At 36.8% G+C, this 21,010-nt stretch overlaps 1 protein-coding gene across 3 annotated transcripts in view; it reads left to right on the forward strand.

The window, feature by feature from the left end:
• The window catches only part of PCSK5 (proprotein convertase subtilisin/kexin type 5), a 257,001-nt gene that overhangs the window by 91,184 nt on the left and 144,807 nt on the right, over positions 1-21,010 (forward strand). For all 3 annotated transcript variants that reach the window (XM_072358970.1, XM_072358971.1, XM_072358972.1), the window contains exons 6-7: positions 11,841-11,929; positions 16,924-17,096. In XM_072358970.1, coding sequence (XP_072215071.1) covers positions 11,841-11,929; positions 16,924-17,096 — 262 coding nt within the window. The remainder of the gene's footprint in view (positions 1-11,840; positions 11,930-16,923; positions 17,097-21,010) is intronic.

A 21,010-nucleotide genomic window follows, 5' to 3' on the forward strand; every position in this document is an offset into this window, starting at 1 on the left:
GGCTGGGTGGGGCTTTGAGAAAACTGGTCTAGAGGGAGGTACCTATGGCTATAGCGGAAGGATGGAACTAGGTGGTATTAAATGTCACTTTCAACCCAAACCATTCTGTGATTCTGTTATTCTTTGATAATGTATAATCATACAAAATCTTGTGAAGCAGAAAATGTGGAACAGAACGTAAAATATTTAAGTGCATAATATATGTGTAACACAAAAGGCTCACAGCTACAAATATAAGGTGATAAATAATGTAGGCATTAGTGTTACTTTACTTTAGCCATGGCAGACTCAGAATGCAAATAGTCCTGGAAAAGTGTTTGTTATTTTATATTTATGTCTTGTTTTTCATAGTTAGACCAGATTGTACAGGGTCTGGATGGGACAGCTAATTTTCTCCACAGCAGCCCATATTGTGCTGTGCTTTAGGTCTGTGACCAAAGTGGTGTTGATAACTCACCTGTGTCTCAGTTGTTGCTGAGCATTGCCTGTTCAGTGTCAACATTTTTCCTTTTTATGACTACTCTTTGAGCAAGGAGCTGGGAGAGGGCAGAATCAGGATCACTGACCCTAGATGACGAAATGGTTAGTCCATGATATGTAACGTTGTGCACAGCAATGAAATGGGTGGAAAGGGAGTATTTTTCCAAACTAGCTGCTGCTCAGACTCTGAGTGAACATCATCTGTCTGCATGTGGGATGTGGTGAGCAACTTCCTTTTTATCACTTTTTTTCTCCCTCTCTATTAAGCCATCTTTATTTCAACTCAAATGTTTTCATGCTCTGGTCCTTCTGTTTCTCTTCTGCATCCCAGTGTGGGGGACTAAGGAAGGAACCAGAAGAATGGCGCAGCTGCCTGTTAGGTTCAACCCTTTGTGCAGATGTTTTAATAGAAGATATTTTTACCTGTACTCCTATATGCTATGTTCTACCTAGAAAGGATCTTAAAAAATGAGACTTAGAAAATAGCAGAATGTTCTCATTTAGAAGTAGCAAGTAACCTCCCTAATGAGCACAAAAATTTCCTCAGAAGTCCCTCAGTATCTCTTTCCTTTATCTTTCTTTGCACATATGCACATGCACATGTAATTGTGTGAAATGCAGATAATTTAGGGGAAAAAACAAATGCTGCAACAATGACATAACAGTATATACCACCACAGAATGGTGGTTGTTTTGTGATTTTCCTAAATTTCCTTATTCATTATTTGGTTGCCTTGTAAATTCTTTTAAATCACAGGGTGGATTTCTGCTCAGTACGGAGGTGAAGTAAAACATTCCTGCTTCTCGCTGGCTTTACACAGTTTGCTAGGTTATGCAGAAAGATGTGGATATTCCCAGCTTTTAATTTTGCATTATTTACAGAGGCAGTACAGTGTTTTGCTTAAAGAAAGCTAAGAAAGTGATATCAAATTTACATTTCATTCTGAAAATTATCATTATTAAGCTGTGGCTCTTGTAGTAGAGGTGTTTCTTATATTCTCATGCTGGCAAACCAAATTCCAACCCAAACCATTCTGTGATTCTGTGATTCTATGATACAAATGGATTTTCCAAACATACTCGTTGTGTCAGTATTCCAGTTTTTACTCTAAAGCATTTTAAAACTATTGAAAATTATAAATATGTTGTCACAGAATCACAGAATTTTTCAGGTTGGAAAAGACCTAGAAGATTATCCAGTCCAACCATTACCAATACTTCCCAGCTAAACCATATTCCTCAACGCAACATCCAAAAGTTTCTTGAACACTCCCATGGTTGGTGACTCTACCACCTCCCTTGGCAGTGCATTCCAGTGCCTGACTACCCTTTCTGAGAAGAAATACTTCCTAATGTCCAGCCTGAACCTCCCCTGTCGCAGCTTGAAACCATTCCCTCTAGTTCTATCACTGTCTACACGAGAGAAAAGGCCAACCCCCAGCTCACCACAACCTCCCTTCAGGAAGTTATAGAGAGCTAACCTTGCCACCTTTACATGGCAATATAATCATAAAAACTAGTAACAGTTTGTTAATGAAGCTTACTAAATAAAGCCACTATTTAGGTTAATAGGAAGCATTCATAAGGCATACCAAGATTTTCTAATTTGTGTAAAGTTATGCTGGGAATTACGCTACCTTTCTTTGCAATCTGAGGTCTTACTCCCAAATTAGGATTGATTCTAGACTAAAAAAAACACTAATAGAACCCTGTGCTCATTAGGCATGCAGTTGCATGATAAAAATAATGTTTTGTTTAGAAATTTCATATGTTAAATATATTTATGTTAATTTAAATTGTTTGCTTATTGTAATTAACACTATTTTATTTTATTTTATTTTATTTTATTTTATTTTATTTTATTTTATTTTATTTTATTTTATTTGTTTGTTTTAACCCTAAAGGAATCTGGCAGCAAAAAAATTTCTTATTTGTTTAATCATGTTTAATTTAAAGTCTTTCCTCTTAAATCAGTGCAGCTTTTTAGTAAAGTATGTATTGATGAAGCCATGGTAACAACTGCTAGAAACATATCTAGTGGTTTTCTGAAGTTTCCTATTGAGACACTTTTCTTTCTAGTCACTTTTTATGATGATATATGGATGTTTTCAATTTTGCTTGTTTGCTAGATTACTTAGATATTGTTACATTTGCAATTACATGCCTGCATAGTATGTTGGCTTTGAAAATTCCAAGATTTTCATCATGTTGTAAGTTAATTTTTTTTGCATTGATCTCAAAGTCTTTTGCACAGAGATAAAAAGTGGAAAGAGAAAGAAAGAGTGCCTGTGATGCACCTGCTAAGGTTATTTTCTAGTCATCTATTTACTTTAAATATCCAGTTAGTATTTCTTTGACTTAAGCTGGCATTTACAGGCTTAGACTTGAATAAAACATTATTTTAGGGGACAGTGCATTGTCTGTGGAATGAGAATACAAACTGTTAGAGATTTTATTTCTTCTGCAGCTTTCTTGTTCAGGATTTATCTTATTTCTGTAGGCAGTTTGCTCACTCCTTAGATATTATTCTCTACAAGTAACCTCAGGGATTTATCATACTAAAGGTGCTTCTCTGAGAGGCAGCTTGGTATAGACACAGGAGGCCTGAAGGCCATGTGTTCCATGTTTGTCCTATCCTCACCCTCAGCTTTCTAGCACTTCCATATCCAGCATCTAACTGCTCTGTCTCAGAATTAAGAGTTGTGTTGATATGAAAGTGTAACATGTCCAATGCTTTGCACTTCAAGCACATTGCCTGTTTCCAACAGCTGATGGAAGGGACAGATAATCCTCCATGGTCATGCATGTATCCAGCGTGCTTGTGATCAGATAGTGAAGCTTCAAAAGTGAAATTTCTCAACAGAGGAGTAATGTTAAAGCAGGTAAATTTGCTGGCAAAAAATATACTCTGAAATAGTGGCTGGATATTAGCAGTTTTCCTAGTAAGAAAATTATCTTCAATTTCATTTGATATATTGCTTGCATTATCCATATGATGACAGACCTGCATGGTATTGTTGCTTCTTCCGAAAGAAACAAGGTTTTTCAACTTGGTGGAGGGAAAGTGGTCTTCCACCGTCTTCCACCAGAGATACCTGAAATGTTGAATGATCCTATGTAAATTACTTACTGCTGTCAACTGCTGACAGTATTAATATCTGTGAGCCGGACTGTATCTGAACCAAGAAGGAGATGATACTGGGAGTGACTTAGGAAAAATTTCTTCTCCAAAAAGGCAGTCAGATGGCTGGAATGGTCTGCCCGGGGTGGGGATGGAGTCACCACCCCTGGAGGTGTGCAGGAAATGTTTAGATGTTGTACTAAGACAAATGGTTTAGTGAGAAGATACTGGTGGCAGATGGATAGCTGGTTTAGATGATCTTGGAGGTCTTTTCCAATCATTATGATTCTATGTTTCCTTAATTCGAGATGCTATTTTTAGCAAAGTTACAAAGATTCCTTTCCTTATGCAAGGGTAGAATGTTATCTAACCACTGCTAAGAGCCAAGGTTATTGGGATGGTGCAGAGTTTAAGCACTATGGTTAAGCTGATAATCTGTTCTGTTCCCCAACAATGTTTCAGACTTGGGAGGGCCAGTTTAATTACTGTATTGAACCAGTAAGTCTAAGTTTAAAAAAATAACATTGGCCATTTTTGCAGGTGGTTACAAGAGTTATTGTACAAAAATGCCTGATTTTGCTCATCTTTTTTCCTCATTAAGATTTATAATACTGTTGTCCCTATACCATTTTTGTTCACTAAGTTCCATATGTATGAGATCTGAATTTGGGCTTTCATTTGTTCTCTTCCCTGTATATCTTGAGTGAACAGATGAAACCATCGTGTCTCAGTTTAAGGATGGGAGCAGAATAGATAGATATGTAGTCCTTCCTAAGTGTATATGCCCCTCTCTTCCTTGGGATGCACACAAAGAAGGCTCAGCCAACCTCAGATACTTAAAAAGATGGTAAAATTGCATGAGGAACATCTTCCTCATTCTGTGACTTTCCATCACTCATACAGCATCTTTAACAACTTGAATTAGGTGAAAATAGGTTTATTTTGCTTATGAGTCAGGGGAACCTGGAAGTCAGGACAGCCTCATAATTGCTCTGTTTCAAGAGCAAACCTAATTGTCCTTTTGAATAGTTATAGGAAGCTTCTTCTAAGATAGCGTTGGCTGCAGTGCTGTGCTAAAGAAGTTTAATTCCAGCTCACAGTAACGGAAGTGTGCTGTTTATACTAGTGATTTGGTTTAATGAAAAAGAATTGGTTTTCCTGACTTCAGGAGGTTACTGTACAGTAATATGAGAGGGTGTTTATGAACAAACAAAAGAAACCTCACCTGTTTTGCAGTTTGGTGTCTTTTGAGCTATTTTGTTTCTATCCACCAACACCTTTTTCCCTGCAAGAAGCAACCTCAATTAGCCCCTGGGTTAGAAAATCATCTGTAAATGTGTGTGTATGTGTGTGTGTATTAATATGTTTAGAATACATAAAACTACATTCATGGCTAAATAGATTAGTTGCTGATTTTGTTTGCCTATTTCTCACATCATGCCATGCTACAATGGTTCCCTCAGTCCTGCTATTCAGTGTTTGTTTTCTCTTTGGTAGAAAATACAGGAAAAGGCCAATTTGTTTTAAACATTGAGATTAATTTACACACTCACATAAACAAACTGCAAATTGGTAATTAATATTTTGGAACCACATTCCTTTGCTGTGTTTGCATCAGAACTTCATACTTGTGACAAATTAGCTGCCTGCTACTAATAGAAAACGAATTTAGAAGGAATGGCAGGGCAGGATTACTGTTCCCCACACTGTTAAGTTTAAAATGTCTGGGATGTGAAGTGTTCCATGTGGTTGTTTTAATGCTGTCATTGTTGATTTATTTGTGAGGAATAGATGAGCTGTTTTCAAGTTATTCTTTAAGTAACTTCCCATAATCATGCAAAAAGTCATTAGCCTTGGGGAACCTGACTCAAGCCAGCTTCCAGTCATGTGCTGTAACCACATTACAACACTACTTGATGCTCACAAACAGGATCCTGTCTGTGCTATGTAACACCCAAGTCTTTGGCATTTCTCCTGATATCTCACATTGAAGATTTGTGTAACTTGTTTTTCACATTTACTCTGTTGTTTCTTTCTCCACTGTTGGGTTTCAAATATCTCCCCTTAGTGAAATAGCTTTATTCTTATTATTTTTCGGTAGTAGCAGATTGTGTTTTAAAGACTTTTTTCCTTTGCCTGTACTTTCAACTTCTGTGAACTTGTTATATATGCCCTTTTTTCAGAAATTGCAAGAACAACATCCCAACCTAGTGCCAGTTTAGAAAGTATTTTTCATCCTCCAGATTAAAGGGCATTTACATGTGAACAGATCTAAGACATAATTTCTTCTGCACTACATAAGGCATTATTCAAGAATGCAATAAAATTCATTTCTGACAAAATGTGTTTCTGATGATTGCTGTTAAAGTACATATTTTCCCCAGCAGTTATTACATTGCAGTGCCTCAGATATCACAGTTACCTACTTACAAATATATTCCAATATAAGAGAGATATTTGAGCACACTTCAAATTTAGCTGAGGAAGAGATTTTCAAAAAATAAATGACAACTGATTTATTTTCTTCCACATTAGAATAGCTGGCTAAAATTCCATTCTTTTTCCACAGAGAGGTGTGAAAAGCTATTTATTTTAACATTTGTTAAATGTTGCAGTGTCAGTGATGCAAATGCAAATGTAGATGTTTGGATTTCAGAATGATATAGGTCAACCATACTTGGGTAATGGAAACAGTGGTGGCAGTTGTGTAGTTCATACTGACACGTAGGTGGTAGCTACAACTTTCAGTCCATGTTACTATGTGTAAACTAGTTTTTCAGGTTTGTCCCCTGATTAATGGCATCAGTATCTCTCTATGGCAACAGAATCAGAACTTTGGTGATGAAAATTTTGGATTTGGATAAAGCAGAACCTGTAAAGTTCATTTAAATCTGTATTTCTTAATTTTCTGTAAAATATATTCAATGTAAAGTTTGTACTTTTGTTAGGCAGAAGACCACTGACTAGTTAATGGTTAATGGAACTCCTGATTAGTTCACATTACAAGTTCCATCACTGGGATTCTACTGTAATTTGTAATAAACACTTTTTATTCTCTTATATCAATGCGTTGTTTTTATGAACAGCTTAATGTATTTATTATGTGGTTTTGTTGAGGAAGGAAGCTATATTATCAAAAATAAAGGAGCAGCTGTTCAAGCATCGCCCATTAAAATGAATGTAACTTTATGTAAGCTTTTAGACTATCATATCTTTTTACAGTTATTTGATATCCACTCATAATATGCATAGCACAGAATTTGCAAAGGATGTGAAGTTTTCTATCAGTGTTTTCCCTGATGAAAACAAACAAACAAGCCTCTGTTTCCTTTGTTCCTTACACAAGCTCATTTCTGTGTTGAGTATCTCTTAGAAAACCTCAGTAAATTACTGGTACGACCAGAGATGTTTGTGATGGGCTTGCATTGAAATACTCTGAAACTCTTTTTCCTTAAGTTCCTTGTCTGAAAAGACTCCGTGGTGACAGGTTGAAGTGGGTTGGGCTGTAATGCTAGTGTCATGAAAAGCTGTGGGGCTTTAAATCCTCCAGTCTCCTGAGCTTTTTGTGTTCTGAAATACTTGGTGAGTTCCAAAGAATAAAATACTGCAAAGAAATGCGTGTTCAGAGTGTTTGCCGGGTTCAATGAATGGTTGTCAGAGATGGAGACTCTGAAATGCAGAGCCAATTTACGTGGAAAGGGACTTTCAAAATACTGGCAGCTTTCTTCCTTAACTGAATATTTCCTTATTCTAAATGTTCAGAGGCAAGCTGTGAATCAATTAACATTTATCTTAACTGTTACCTTATACCTTCCTCCTCTTGTGAAAGTCAAATCAAGATTGATCATTGAAAGATAGATGTCGTATGTTTAAATTGTATGTTGCTGGGATGGAGAGTGATGGTAGATCATGGGACGTGCACATTTCCATCCCTTTCCAGCCCTTGCCTGAAATGTTGATCTGTTGTTTTTCTAGAGAAAATCTGGTAAAATCTACTACTGAAAAAAGTCACCTTGTATAACAGAATAGTGTGCAGCTCTTACATTTCTCTTGCTTATCTTATTCTCAGGGAGCCGTCAGAAGACCCTTTACTGTCCAGGTGCTCAAGCACTTTTCATGCACACAAAAAGTAGCATACAGCTTTTCACAGAGACATAATTCTTTGACAGTTTGTTTCCACTTATCCCTCTAATAGCAGAGGCATCATAAGGCAGAGAATTTATCTTCACTAAGATCCTCTAATGTAGGTCTTTGACAACTTACTGGCTTGTTGTTAGTGACAGACTGATGAAGTTTATACAGAGAAATGAAAATCAATCTGAATTGCATTTTCTTTGTTGTTGTTTTTTGTTTTTGTTTTCACATTCTGTGTATCACATAGACAAAAATGAAAATAAATACATTTCTGAAAAAAGTTTTGCATAGCTGTCTGAATGGAAAAATTAGCTGAAGTAGTTAAATGTAATCAGTATGAGAAATAAGTTTTATGTTAGAAAGTGTTAACCAATTCAGTAAGTGTTTAAGTACAACTATTTTGAAGCTAACGGGTGTGACATCTTTCTTTTACCTGGTGGCCTCTTGAGCCCAAATCTTTGAATATCACTTTGAATGGCATTTTTGTGTGTGTGTCTTGTTATGAATTATAACAAAAGAAAGCTTTTCTTCTTTCCATTCATTTTCTTTCTTTCAGATTTCAGGTAGAGGACCAATTTGTAGGTGGGCAGAATGTCTCATAGCCAAATATCCTTTCATGTTTCTTTTCTGTAATACTGCATCACACTGACATGAACACAAAGGACAAGTGCTAAACCTTTTAGCTGAGTGTCTCTTCAAAGCTCTATTTAGTAGCCTGGGAACTTATTTCCCTCCAATATGTGCTGGCAAGGAATCCAGTGAAATGAAGCATTGACCCTTGAAGTTTATCAAGATGGGCCTTTGTAGAAAGGCAGTCATGCTTTGTTCTAGGACTGCACCATCTTTTTTGAACAAGTGTGCAATGCGAGCATCCTGATAATATAGGAGATCATTGTGTTTTGATATATTTCATTCATTCACAAAAAATTGTTAGTTTGAAAGCACCTTACCTTTTTTTTTTTTTTTTTTTTCCCATTAGTGGTTAAGTCCTATAACATGCTTTCTCCATAAACTGTAATTTGAAATTTTGCTGATTTCATTTTCCACAAAATTTCTCACAGCTCAAAACCAAAACTAATCAATCTCAAGCATCAGTTTCATCATATTTGTTTATCTAGTTAGTAATCATTGTAGTTATTAAAGAGGAGCTTTTCTAATTTCACTTGCAGGATTTAGAGTTTGTTCCAAGCTGTAGACCTCGAGGAGAATCTAGGACAGAGAAAATGAAAAGCAATGTAGAAGGAACATAATGTTTTATATGCAAGATTTTACGAAGTCTTTCCTTTCAAAACATAATTGAAATATTACTTAAAGGACCCATAAAAGATAACATACTAAAACAAACTGAGTTGCATATATGGTGAATTCTTGCAGCAGGAAGCTGTTTGTGAGGTATTCAATTTTATACATATGACCTTGAAATGAATAAAACAACCTTTAATTTTGTCATTTCCCATATAAATGTGGAATGCAATTAGCAATTATCTTGGCAGAGAAGCAACGATCTAACATAAAAATCTGCTAACAAAATAAATTTATAGCATTACTGCACTAAAGATGAAAAAAGGATTCTCCTATGCAGGAAGATTAGTGAAATATTCAGCAAAGTTAAATTAGCTTGCATATCACAAGACTGTCCAAAGATCTAATTCTCTCTAGAATAAGCTTTATTTATTTATTTATTTATTTACTTGTTTATTTATTATCTGAAATTTACATGAAATGTCATACTGTTCTTTAATTCACTGAATACATGTTATCATACCTCCAAGCCACTTTTGGCTGCTTCTTACTGATAGTAGAAGTACATCTAACACTGCAGCTACTTCCATTTCAGGTAGAATTTGGTGTACAGTTTCAAGTTGCATTTAATCCCATGTTACTGAAAGTTCATTCATGATCTGCAGCCCCTTACTACACATTGTCTGCCATGTATAATCATAACATTGACCTTGGGGTCTGATTGGTTATCTGGTTGAACCCTAACATTTTGAGGGTGCTAAGGTGCTGTGAACTCCAGAGAAACTGGAGATGTTTCTTTCATTCCTCTTCAGGCAGCCTCAGTCTTCTGGGTGTGGATTTTGTCTGTTCCCATTCTCTGCTGAAAAAATCTTCTTCCCTGCCATTTCATGCTCTTTTTAATCTTTGTACCCAGGGGGGGTTTCTCACCAACACAGCCTCCCTCTGGGAAGCTGCATCAATATACATTTCACCATGTAAGCAGGTTTGTTAGTGAAATACATGCACTGGGCTGTTATGTTCAGGTATACTACATTTTTAAAGACTGTAATAATTTATGCTTTGTGATTTCTGAATGATACATTTGGGGCTTTGGGATGTCATTTGATATTGGGTTAAAATATTGCTGTATCGATTTCAACTATTGTAGCTTTTTCTGAATTAAGAAAATTTGGTTTGAAAATTCAGCTTCACGTGAAAAATAAAATTAGGCCTTAAAAAAAAATCTCTGATCAACTTTGGTAATTAAATGATGAACTGTGAACAGATTAATAGGAAGTGATTCAAGAAGCTATACATATAACTGTGAATCCAGTTTTAGGATTCATCAGCATCCAGATTATCACTTTGGTTTTGTTAGTAAAGATTACACCTTTTCAGAGAACATATTTCTAAGCTACCTGATAAATTTAATTGTCTCAATCAAAATTCTAACAGGTTAGCACCAATCACTTTTATTCCTTGCTTTTTTCCTTTTTTTCTAGTCATGTTGTTGTTCATGTTTTACATGGCCTGTTGTTGTAGTGTTTCTCATCAAATTGTCTCAGAAGGTCAAGGGGAAAAATTTAGACTAATAATATGGAAATAAGGAGTGACTCTACCCAAAACAAGTTGTACCAAGAGAAAGCAACTGTGATTCTTGTCTGTAATGTGGGCGTCAGCCTTAGTTCAAAAACACCCGGGTTCTCCAGATGTTTATGTAAGAAGTCTGTCACCCGTCAGTGGAAGAGTGTTTGTGTACACAACTGACCTCACCTAAAGTGCTTGCCATGTTGTTATCTACTTGTAGCCTTCAATTTTTAAGTTCTTACTTCGTGACTACCCAGGCCCAACATTATTTTTCTGTCTTCATCTCTTCAACTTCCACTCTCTTTTCCTTTCTGGAATGAAATTCCATAGCACCTTTCTACAGCAACAATCTGAATTTCCCTGTCTGCTTCTTGTTAGTTATGTCACGTTTCTGCAGAGGAGCTGCCTATCTGCACAAGGATGAGGGTAAAATTTATTGATGGGTATCACCCTGGGAAGTTTGTATTGCCAACAAAATGTCCTATGATGTAGGTAGCATTGCCAGCTTTCCTACCATAGTGATCATATGAATTACAGCTGTAGAGGGCATGGATCAGGGCTAGTGAGACTTCTTTGGCCTTGGTCTGCGCAGAAGGGTTTAAGCAACTAGTGGAGCTTTTGCGTTCTCATTCAACAGCTTCTCAAGATCAAGTTTGATCTCAAGATCAAGTTTGCAGCCCAAACCCAGGCACAGAGCATAATAATGATGTGAAACTATACTCCAGCTGTTTTTTCTGCTCCTGGAAGAACAGCAGGTTTGCGGGCCCAAGACATGACTATGACATGCCTGTATGGCGGCCTTGATTACACCTGGCTTGTAGCCCGTTGTAGGCACGCCTGTGAAGCATTGTGAAGCATTGGCACAGTCTCATCTTCATGGGAAATGTGGCATGTCTTGTGGCTGCATAGGATACTCACTGAATGGAGGTGTACATGCTAGCAACATGAGGATATTATGAGAGAATGCAGGACAGCAATTCTGTGCATAACATAGAAACTTCTTCAAAATCAAAAATTGATGCCCAAATCTTCTTTCTGTTGCTAGGATCATGTATCATCTTTGTATGCATTTGTTACATGTATTTCCAGTAGCTAGGAAGCCAGACATGAACAGGTTAAGTTAACTGTGATAATGATGTTAAAATATGTTCAAATGTGGGTATAAGTTACTATGGGGCACTAAATAGTGCAGGACATTGTGGATAGTTGTGCCTTTAGCACCTGAGGATGAGCAAAGCCGATGCCTGTAAATCCCAATGGTGTGTGCTTACTTGAAAAAATGTTTGTCTGACTCTAGGCATGGAACCCGTTGTGCTGGAGAAGTGGCAGCCACTGCAAACAACTCACACTGCACAGTGGGAATCGCCTTTAATGCCAAGATTGGAGGTATGTGAAACAGTCTCCCACCACAAAAAAAAAGAAACCAAAGAGACATTTGTGCAAAATGCTACATTCTCATCTTTCTCAACAAGAGGAAGAGGTTTATATGGGTAATTACTGTGTTAACTCAGTAGTAGAGTGATGGTTGAAGACCGGTACTGAAGGAGTTTGTCTGTGGTGACACTTCTCCAGTGCTCCTGGGAACACTGCCTCTCAGTAAACACAGTAACATAGAAAGTGAAACATTCAGTGAAAACACAAAACCCAGAACTAGAACATCTGTGTTTCCTTAGAGATCCAGAGCTGTAAGTAATGAGCTCGGAGAAATCAGAAGTAATTTGTAAACATGAGGAAAATTGCCTCACGTATTGATCTCAAGAAAAACACCATGAAAACTTCAAACTTTGTTGTGTTGTTTGGCTGTGATTGAAGAGGATCTTTTAATCCCTGGATGTCATTGGACTATTGCCCAAAGTTGAGATTCAATAATACTTCTTTTCTCTGTTTAGCCAAGAGGCTCCAGGTGATTTCTATCAGTTCTTAGTCAATAGCAGCTCAAGACTTTTGGCAGTTGGTCTTGGAAATAACTGTAAAGATGTCAACTACATGTCTTCTAAGCTGTAGCCTGCCTGTGCCATATTTTAGTGCTTCAATTGAAGTTTTACCCTGTTCCATTTTTGATGGAATTATGGTACTGATATGTTGGCATTCAGCAAAATACCTGTAGCTCAAATTCATTAGCTGTCAGTTTTCTGTTCCAAAATAGAACCTATCTGTGAAAACAAAAATATATTTATACATATATATCATAGAAGATGATAGTGCAAAAATGAGCAGGGAGGGCTGGGGCTGTTTCTGCAATTAACACTACTGTATCTTTTCCCTACTAGATCAGCACAAGTTTGATCCAAATCAAATGTGAACACAACTGTTTTTTAAATTAGCCAAAGCAGAGAGATGGTTCTGTTTTCCTACTAGCTTCAAGAGGATAGGCAATATCTGATCCTTCATAGGGCTAGAGTGATGCAGATAAGCAGTTTGGCTTCAGGCAAAGAGCCTGCCTGCACAAAGTTCCCGTGTCAGAAGTCTTTAAATACTTGAGCTGGCCAACTGAGCTTGTGGCAGATGAACAGATTGTCTCATGTAGGCAGGGCATTTGATCATGTACGAGCAGCTATGAGCAAATTTACTACTTCAAACCAGCATCTGAAAAGAGTTAGTGTGATGATACAAATAAAAGGTGACTTCTGGAATTAAATTTTCATTTGCTGGTTGGATATTGACATCACATATAAAAGCCTAGGCATGTGCTTGTGAAGCTCTTCATTATTAACAGTGGTTTCTTAATGGGTTATTATTTATTTGGCACTAGGAATCTGCAGTTACAATGTTTTTGAAGAAAGAAAAAAAAAAAAAAGAAGGAACAACAGGCATATTAGCAGAATCATAAGTTTTTCTAAATATAGTGTGAAAACTGATTCATATGAGCATGGTGTGGAAACAATTTATATTAAAAGCAAAGGCAGCATATGTGTACCTTTTCCATAATGTGTTTATTTATTTTGTACTAAGAATATAACAGCTTTCAAGAATTTTCACTGGTCTAGTTTAAGTAAAATTATCCTCTCTATTCAGCACAGTAATTCTGGTGGACCATTAGTATCACCATTCTCTAAGGAAAACTGGAAAATACTAGAGTGGCAGTATGATCATGTACCACCTTTTAACATTACTGGTATTTGAAAATAGGACCTCAACAGACAATCTGCAGAAAGTCAGATACAAAAGAGAGCTGAAAGATATTGGAAATGGGGGCTGGATTTTTCCCTTCCACTGGGTGCTCGTATGTAGGAATTTTGCTGCTAACCTGTATTTGGCATGCCTCCCTCCCTTCACTCATAAAAGCCATAAGGTACACATGTGAATATGCAGTGGTTGTGCTCCCTCTCCACAGGCCAGATAGAGTGTAAAAATGTTGAATCATATTGTACTGAACTAGTATTCATCTCACTTGTTTCCCACGGATTTAAAGACCCTCCTTTGGCTATTTTGGAGAAGAAACTAGAGTGAAGGTAAAGGAGTTACACTTTCCTTATAAAGAGGAACACCTGCTAACAGTGGTGTTGAATTTGCTCTGCTAAGATGAGTATTCTTTACTTTAATTCAAAGTGGGAGTTGCTGTTTCTCTGTGCATATCAGAGATAATGAGGAAATAAAGCAAAAGGAAAAATAAATCCTTCCCATCAATATTACATCAAATTCTGTCAGCTGAGCAAATCCAATCAGTGATTGTTGCTCTGGGAAGTCATTAGCAGGTGGGTCCACCAATGATGCTAACTTTTCTTGTAAATATGTTCATATTCGATGACTCATTTTCACATATTTAAGAACTTCTAACCACATGGTCGTCAAAAAGTCCAAGCCTTCTCCTACAGTAGTTTGAGTCTCAGGACTTAATCTGCAGATACAAGAATCTGAGTAAAAATGCAATCTGGATCTTCATTTCTTTTATAGCTTGTGGAATATTTCTTGTAAAAAAAACAACAACTAAGGAAAATGCCTGTAGTTTGTGCTTATCTCAGCTACAGGCCCCTTTCATTAAAGCGGCTTGCAAAAAAGGGGTAGTTTCTTTAATGTGTGACCCTCCATGGAAGTCATATATAGCGAGTTACCACCTACAGAGTTTGTGAGATTTTTCATAGGAAAGGATGGTCAGGCTGCTGTTATTGCTGCAGTCTGGTTGTGGAAGTTGCAAAGCCTCTGCAGGGATTTGGGTGCTTAGTTACTTGGCTGGGCTGGAGTCCTGACAGGAAAACAGTTACACTGAGTTATGGCACAACAGATGTAGATTGTCTTCAGCTGACGAGGAATTAGTTCAGCTGTTTCTTTAAGCTTAAGTCAGATGCTGATTAAAGACAAACATTTTAAAAGAAAACCTTCTTTCAGCTTAGTTTCGCATGTTTCCTGTGATTTGCTGAAAGTTTGTTCCGATTAAAATGCCACTTACATTTTGGCACTTACTGTAGATATTGGAAAAAGTTTACAGAGCTCCAAAGTCTTAGGTGGAACAGTCTGGAAACACAGTCTGCTAATTGCCTTCTGGACAGCTTTTGTTGTGCTATCACCACATGCCAAATGCAGTTTGGAGTTTCTGTGATCGGCAAAATTAACTCCTCCAGACATTTGGAAAAAAAATAAATAAATAAAAGAAAGGGAGAGAGAAAGAAAGGAGTGTGTTGTTTTGTGCTTTGTTGTTGTTGTATTTTAAATAGCTACTGAGACATCCTTGATCAAAGCTGCACTTGAAGCATGTCTGCCAGTCGTAGGCAGAACAGAGCTGCACCTAAGGCACAGCCTTGTCCATCTTGTTTTAGATTTGACCACTTCACCATCAACTAAAAAAACCTGGTGTGAATTACTTAGATGCCATGGCAGCATCTGTTGTTATTGTTCATTGGGTAAATGCTGTATGACTTAGGTTTGCTACACAGCCACAGAAACATAAAGGGAAGCTTTATCTCCCTTCTTTCAAATGCAGTGTACCTCTCATTGTCTCTTTATTTTGAATGAAATATATTCTAATGTGCTTGAAAGGAATGAGAGTGTAGCTCCCAACCATCGTTAGTTTTCTAAGATTGTGCTTAGGAATTAAAATAAAACCTGAGATTCCCAAAGTTGTTTTAATGGCTTTTTTATAAAGTGAAGTTCATAGTGAGATCACTGTTTGGAGAAGTTTATTATCTCACAAAACATAGGCAGCTTTTGTGTGAACTTAGAAATATGATCACTTTTCATTTTTGAATCAATTAGAACGAAGAAAAAAAAAAAAAAGAGAGAGACCCTCTATCAACAAAGCAGCCTTTGTTAATTTTTGTTAATTGAAAGTCAAGGTCTTTGTAAACACTCAAGTTACTGCAGTCTGAACTCATGAGCAAAGTGGAATGTGTCTATAATTAAAATATGTAAATTTGGCTTATAAATAGCAATGGACTTTTAAAGGGGAATAAACCTCAAACCAGTTAATTTTGGGAAGTGATCATTACTCTCTACAGTTACATTCTAATTATGATGTAATATTTAATATCCCTTTGATAGAACATCACACTAACTGTATGAAGGTCATCTTTCCTGTGTAGACTAAAACTGATACTGGTGGTTTTCTCAGATGGAATTTAACTTCAGTCAAAATCTTAGACAAACGAAAAACCTGAAGGATCTTTTCAGTTTCCAAATTTAAACTTACCTTACTTAGTCTAGCGATGTTAAAGTATCATGATACCATTCACTTCAGAAGTGCTAGCACACTGACTTGTCAAAACCCATGCAAAAAGATTTTTTTAGGACAAAAGTTTCAGACTGTACAGTATAAAAGCTTCTTCATGTGGGAGGATGTTCACAGTGTTCTAGTTTCAGGTGGAACAGTGTGACACAGTGTTTGTCAGTGGTTTCCTATAGTCGCCATTCTGCTACAGTTATCTATTTGTACACATGAGCTTTCCCTTCACCTTATTCTTTGCCATCTGATACAGTGAAGGAATATTTCCATGTTTACCTGTCAGTGGACAGGTTTTTATATTTGTCAGCGTACTTAGGACTGTGAATGTCTACAATTAAATGCTGCAGTTTCACTGCAGTATAAAAGGAGAATGAGAGGCATATACTTTCTTCAAATGAAGTACACAAAGATTTCAATGTTCGGGTTACTTTTTAATTTGTTTCAGCATAGAAATTTGTTGTTAAAGTTCAAAGGTTATGCAGTGGCTAAATGACTTGAAGATAGTTTTCAAAAGACCATAATACTATACCTTACAGTATTTCTTCATATGGAAAACTTTGTTGTTGGAGAATCACATATCCAAAGAGATTTTGTTTTCCACATTAGAAATCTTAATCCAGTGTCCCACACAGCCATTATCTCTTAAAAAAAAAAAAAAAAAAAAAAAAAAAAAAAGAATTCTTTGTGTTTTGTTGTCATCTTGATTGTATCTGTCATTCTGAAGGTGTACGGATGCTGGATGGAGATGTCACAGACATGGTAGAAGCAAAGTCTCTGAGCCTCAATCCCCAGCACATCCACATCTACAGTGCTAGCTGGGGGCCTGATGACGACGGCAAAACTGTAGATGGACCTGCTTCTCTAGCACGTCAGGCCTTTGAGAACGGCATCCGAATGGTAGGTTGATATCAAAGTCTATCTATTGGATCTGCTATTATGTGAAAGTGGAAGCATGCACATGCCTGGTATGTGAGTGATCAGCTCCTCAGAAAGGAGGACTCTAAAGGAAAGAAAAAAAACACTTTTTTTTCACATAAATCTAAAAGTACGGTTTCATTGTGTCGTGACCTGACTGTCAGTACTTCCTGACATATCAACTAGCTGTATTCATTGTCAACTGAAATATATCATCTTCTGTGTCCTTTAAAGCTACCCTGAGGTAATGATGTAATTCTGCAAGAAAAAAAAGAGAGAAGCTGAAAAAAGCTATTTTTCACAGCAGTGCTAAGTCATCAAGTCTAAACTGCAATTAACTTTTAAAGCAAAAGATTTTGTTTTTCCTGCAGTCTTTCTTTTGTTGCTTTGTTTTACTTGATTTCTTAATGGAAGTTTGATTTTTTTTTTTTTTTAACGGAGGGTCAGGAAGGCAGAGTTTGTGTCTTGTCTCAGAGAATTTACGCTCATTTTATGTTTACATTTCTTTACAAGTTTGTAGTATTACAGTGATTCAGCTCTCAGTTTTCAAAATCCCAAACACCCCAATATCCCTATCCCTAGATGAATATAACATAAATTTAAGATCTTTTCAAATTTCTGTAGTAACAGATAATTCCTCCTGTGCTCACTATATAGGATTGGAAGGAAATTATTTTGAAGCTTTGAACTTGAAGGTCTGAGCATTATTTTGAATGTAGTAGTAGACTTGCTAATTCAAATATGAGTAAATCTGGAATCTGGAAAACATTTGTTTAAAGAGTCTGAAACTGTTGGATCAAGGTGGAACTGGAACATGGTTTATGGAACATACTAACTCTCTGTAGCAAGATTGGAAAGTTTAGGATTTTTTTAAGCTTGTGAGACTTTTCAGCAGATATGCCTGGGTCCCTGCCCTTTTCTGCTCCAGATGTGAATAATACATGCTCAGCTACCTAGCAGGTAAGCTATGGAGAGCAATTACTGAAAAACTAAACTAATGGCAGGGACAGGGTGCTTCCCATGGTACATAATATTAAAAATATCTCTCATAAAGCTCAGTGCTATGAATATTAACCATGCATAGACATACTACCACCTTCTTTTCAGTAGGTTATATGGTGACCAATGTGGATCTGCAGAGTCATGCTTTTACTTGTACTGTAAGCACTGTATAAAGCTTAGTAGAGCAAAATACTCAAGCAAGTGCTTGACTTTGCAAGAATTTTTACGGAGTTAGCAGTTAAATACATTTAAGGGCACTGGCAAAGCCTGTCCCCAGAGAGCTCTGCCGTATTTCATAATCATTATCAGAACAGTTATTGAAATGCTTTTAGAACAATATAACAGGAATGTGAGAAGTCCAAATACCTCTCCATTACTACTTCCCACATATCGTCAGTCCTCCTCTCAGCTGGAATGTCAGTTCTCCCTGTCACTCCATTGCAGTTTATTACTGTTTGACATTGACCACTGAGAAGAAAAACAATGGAGTAATCAAGAGAGACTAAAGAAACTGCAGCAGGATGCAGGGGGAAATTGAAGAAATACATTGTCGAATTGCTCAAGCACACTAAGCAAAATAAGTTTTATGTCTAAACAGACATGTGTTAGTTTGAATATATTACATGAAGGTGAGACAACCATGAAAAGTTTAACCGAAATTTCTGTACCCAGAGGACTCAACCATTTCCTTACTGAAATTTCAACTCCAGATAAATCCAGTATAAGTGAAAACTGTAGATGAATTTCTAAAGAACAGGGAACTCACCTAATAACATTGTTTTTTTCATTGTTATTACTGTAGCTGTAATTTGAGGGAATACCCAGTGGATAAGTTTACTAGCACATTGTCCTACATTTTTTATAGGTACAAGTATATAGTGGAAGCATGCTATTTCATTTTAAAATTCCTATCATGCAAGCCTTTTTTGTTTTGGTTTGCTAGGAAATAGTAGAGGTCTTTTAAAATACAAGTCAAATTATTGTTATTTTTATGGTTTTGATTTTATTTCATTTTATTAACTCCTTTTCCTGCCCAAGGTTACTCATTTGTAGCTCAACAAAAGCATAGACTCATTGAATACTTTGGCTTGGAAGATATCTTAAAGTCCATCTAGTTCCAGCCCCCACTGCTAATGGATGGGAACACCTTCAGTGAGACCAGGTTGTCCAAAACTCCATCCAAGCTGGCCTTGAATGCCTTCAGGGATGGAACATCCACAGATTCTGTAGACAAACTGTTCCAGTACCTCATCACCCTTTAAGTGAAGAATATCTCCCAACATAATCTGATATAAACCTACTATTTTTTAGTTTAAAACTGTTATCTCTACATTCTCTGACAAAGAGTCCCTCTCCAGCTTTCCTGTAGGCCCCCATCAGATACCAGAAGGCTGGAATGGCATCTTCCCAGAACCATCTTTTCTTCTGGCTGAATAACCTGTCAACCTGTTTTCACAGAAGAAATGTTCCAGCCCACTGATTATCTATGTGGCCCTTTTCTGGAAAAGCTCTAGCAGGTCCATGTCTTGTGCTAGACATAGTACTCCAGGTGGGGCCTCAAAACGGCAGAGCAAGGGGCTACTGTCACCTTCCTTGCCCTGCTGGCTACCCTTCTTTTGAGGAAGCCCAGGGTATGATTGTCTTTCTGAGCTGCAAGTGCATACTGCTGGCTCCTGTTCAGTTTTTCATCCCCGAGTACCTCCAAGTTCTTCTCCTCAAGGCTGCTGTCTGCTCACTGAGCACTCAGCCTGTATTCGAGTGTGTGATTGCCCTGGCACAGCTGCAGTGCCTTGCACTTGGCCTTGTTGAACTTCATGAGATTCACATGGTCCCATCTTTCAGTCCTGTCAAGATTGCTCAGGATGGTGTCCCTTTCCTCTTGTGTGTCAATTCACCACTCAGCTTGTCATCCAGAAACAGACTTAAGTATTTCCACAAATTTGGAAATTTTTTATAGTTCTGTTTGCGAATTCCTTTTAATCTCTTCAGATGAAATAAATGTTATCTTTAAAACTTAAACAAAACTCAGATTTTATTTATTTATTTATTTGTTTATTTTTGAAGATCATAGTGATGAGGAAAATGAAATGCTTAAGATTAACCTTATTTTTTCATTCTTTTAAATGTAATACAGACGGAAAGGTTGTAAATTTCAATTCCTTAACAGGCTTAGTTCTCACACCAAAAATAACTTCAGGATGAAGTTCACACAAGCATGCTTTTCAGTACACTTCCTGTATTTCTTTATACAGTCCTAAGATGTGTCATTTTAAAAGATGAGGCAAATGGGCAAAGAGGGGACAAACTATCCCTTTGTCTGAATAATCTAAAATCAGATTGTTATCCGAGGTAATGACTAGATACTCTGCCAAACACACATTTCCCTAAGCAGTCACAACAAGTGTGCAAATAAAAAGAAGCAGACAAAAATGTCTATTACACCGTGTACTGTTCTTGACCTTTCTCCTTTGGATATATTGAATTGGGTAACAGTATTACATGCATTGTCTGTGCTGTGAAGTAACAGTGTTACAGAAAAAAATTGTTAGGATCTTTTCTTAGATCTACACAAAGGTTCAAGACTAATACTGTTCATTTGCTGTGCAAATACAAACACAACTGGATATTACTGTAAAAACAGAACACACAAGAAAAAGGTCAGGATTTTTTAAAAGAATTTGAAAAATAAATTATACTTTGTTTAATTAGGAAAATGAAAAGTGATGTGGATAATAACTTTGATTAGAATATAATTAAACAGTTGGGTTTTTTTTAACTGTATTAAGCAATTAAAAACTGAATGGATGCAACAGCCAGCCACAGCTTCTTACTGCTTGCTGAGAGATTGGGATCCTTAAAAAAAAGTATAGTTTGTCTTTAGCACATGTTATTCC

The sequence above is a fragment of the Excalfactoria chinensis genome, chromosome Z (genome assembly GCF_039878825.1).
Source record: "Excalfactoria chinensis isolate bCotChi1 chromosome Z, bCotChi1.hap2, whole genome shotgun sequence".
In the NCBI taxonomy this organism is placed as follows: Eukaryota; Metazoa; Chordata; class Aves; order Galliformes; family Phasianidae; genus Excalfactoria; species Excalfactoria chinensis.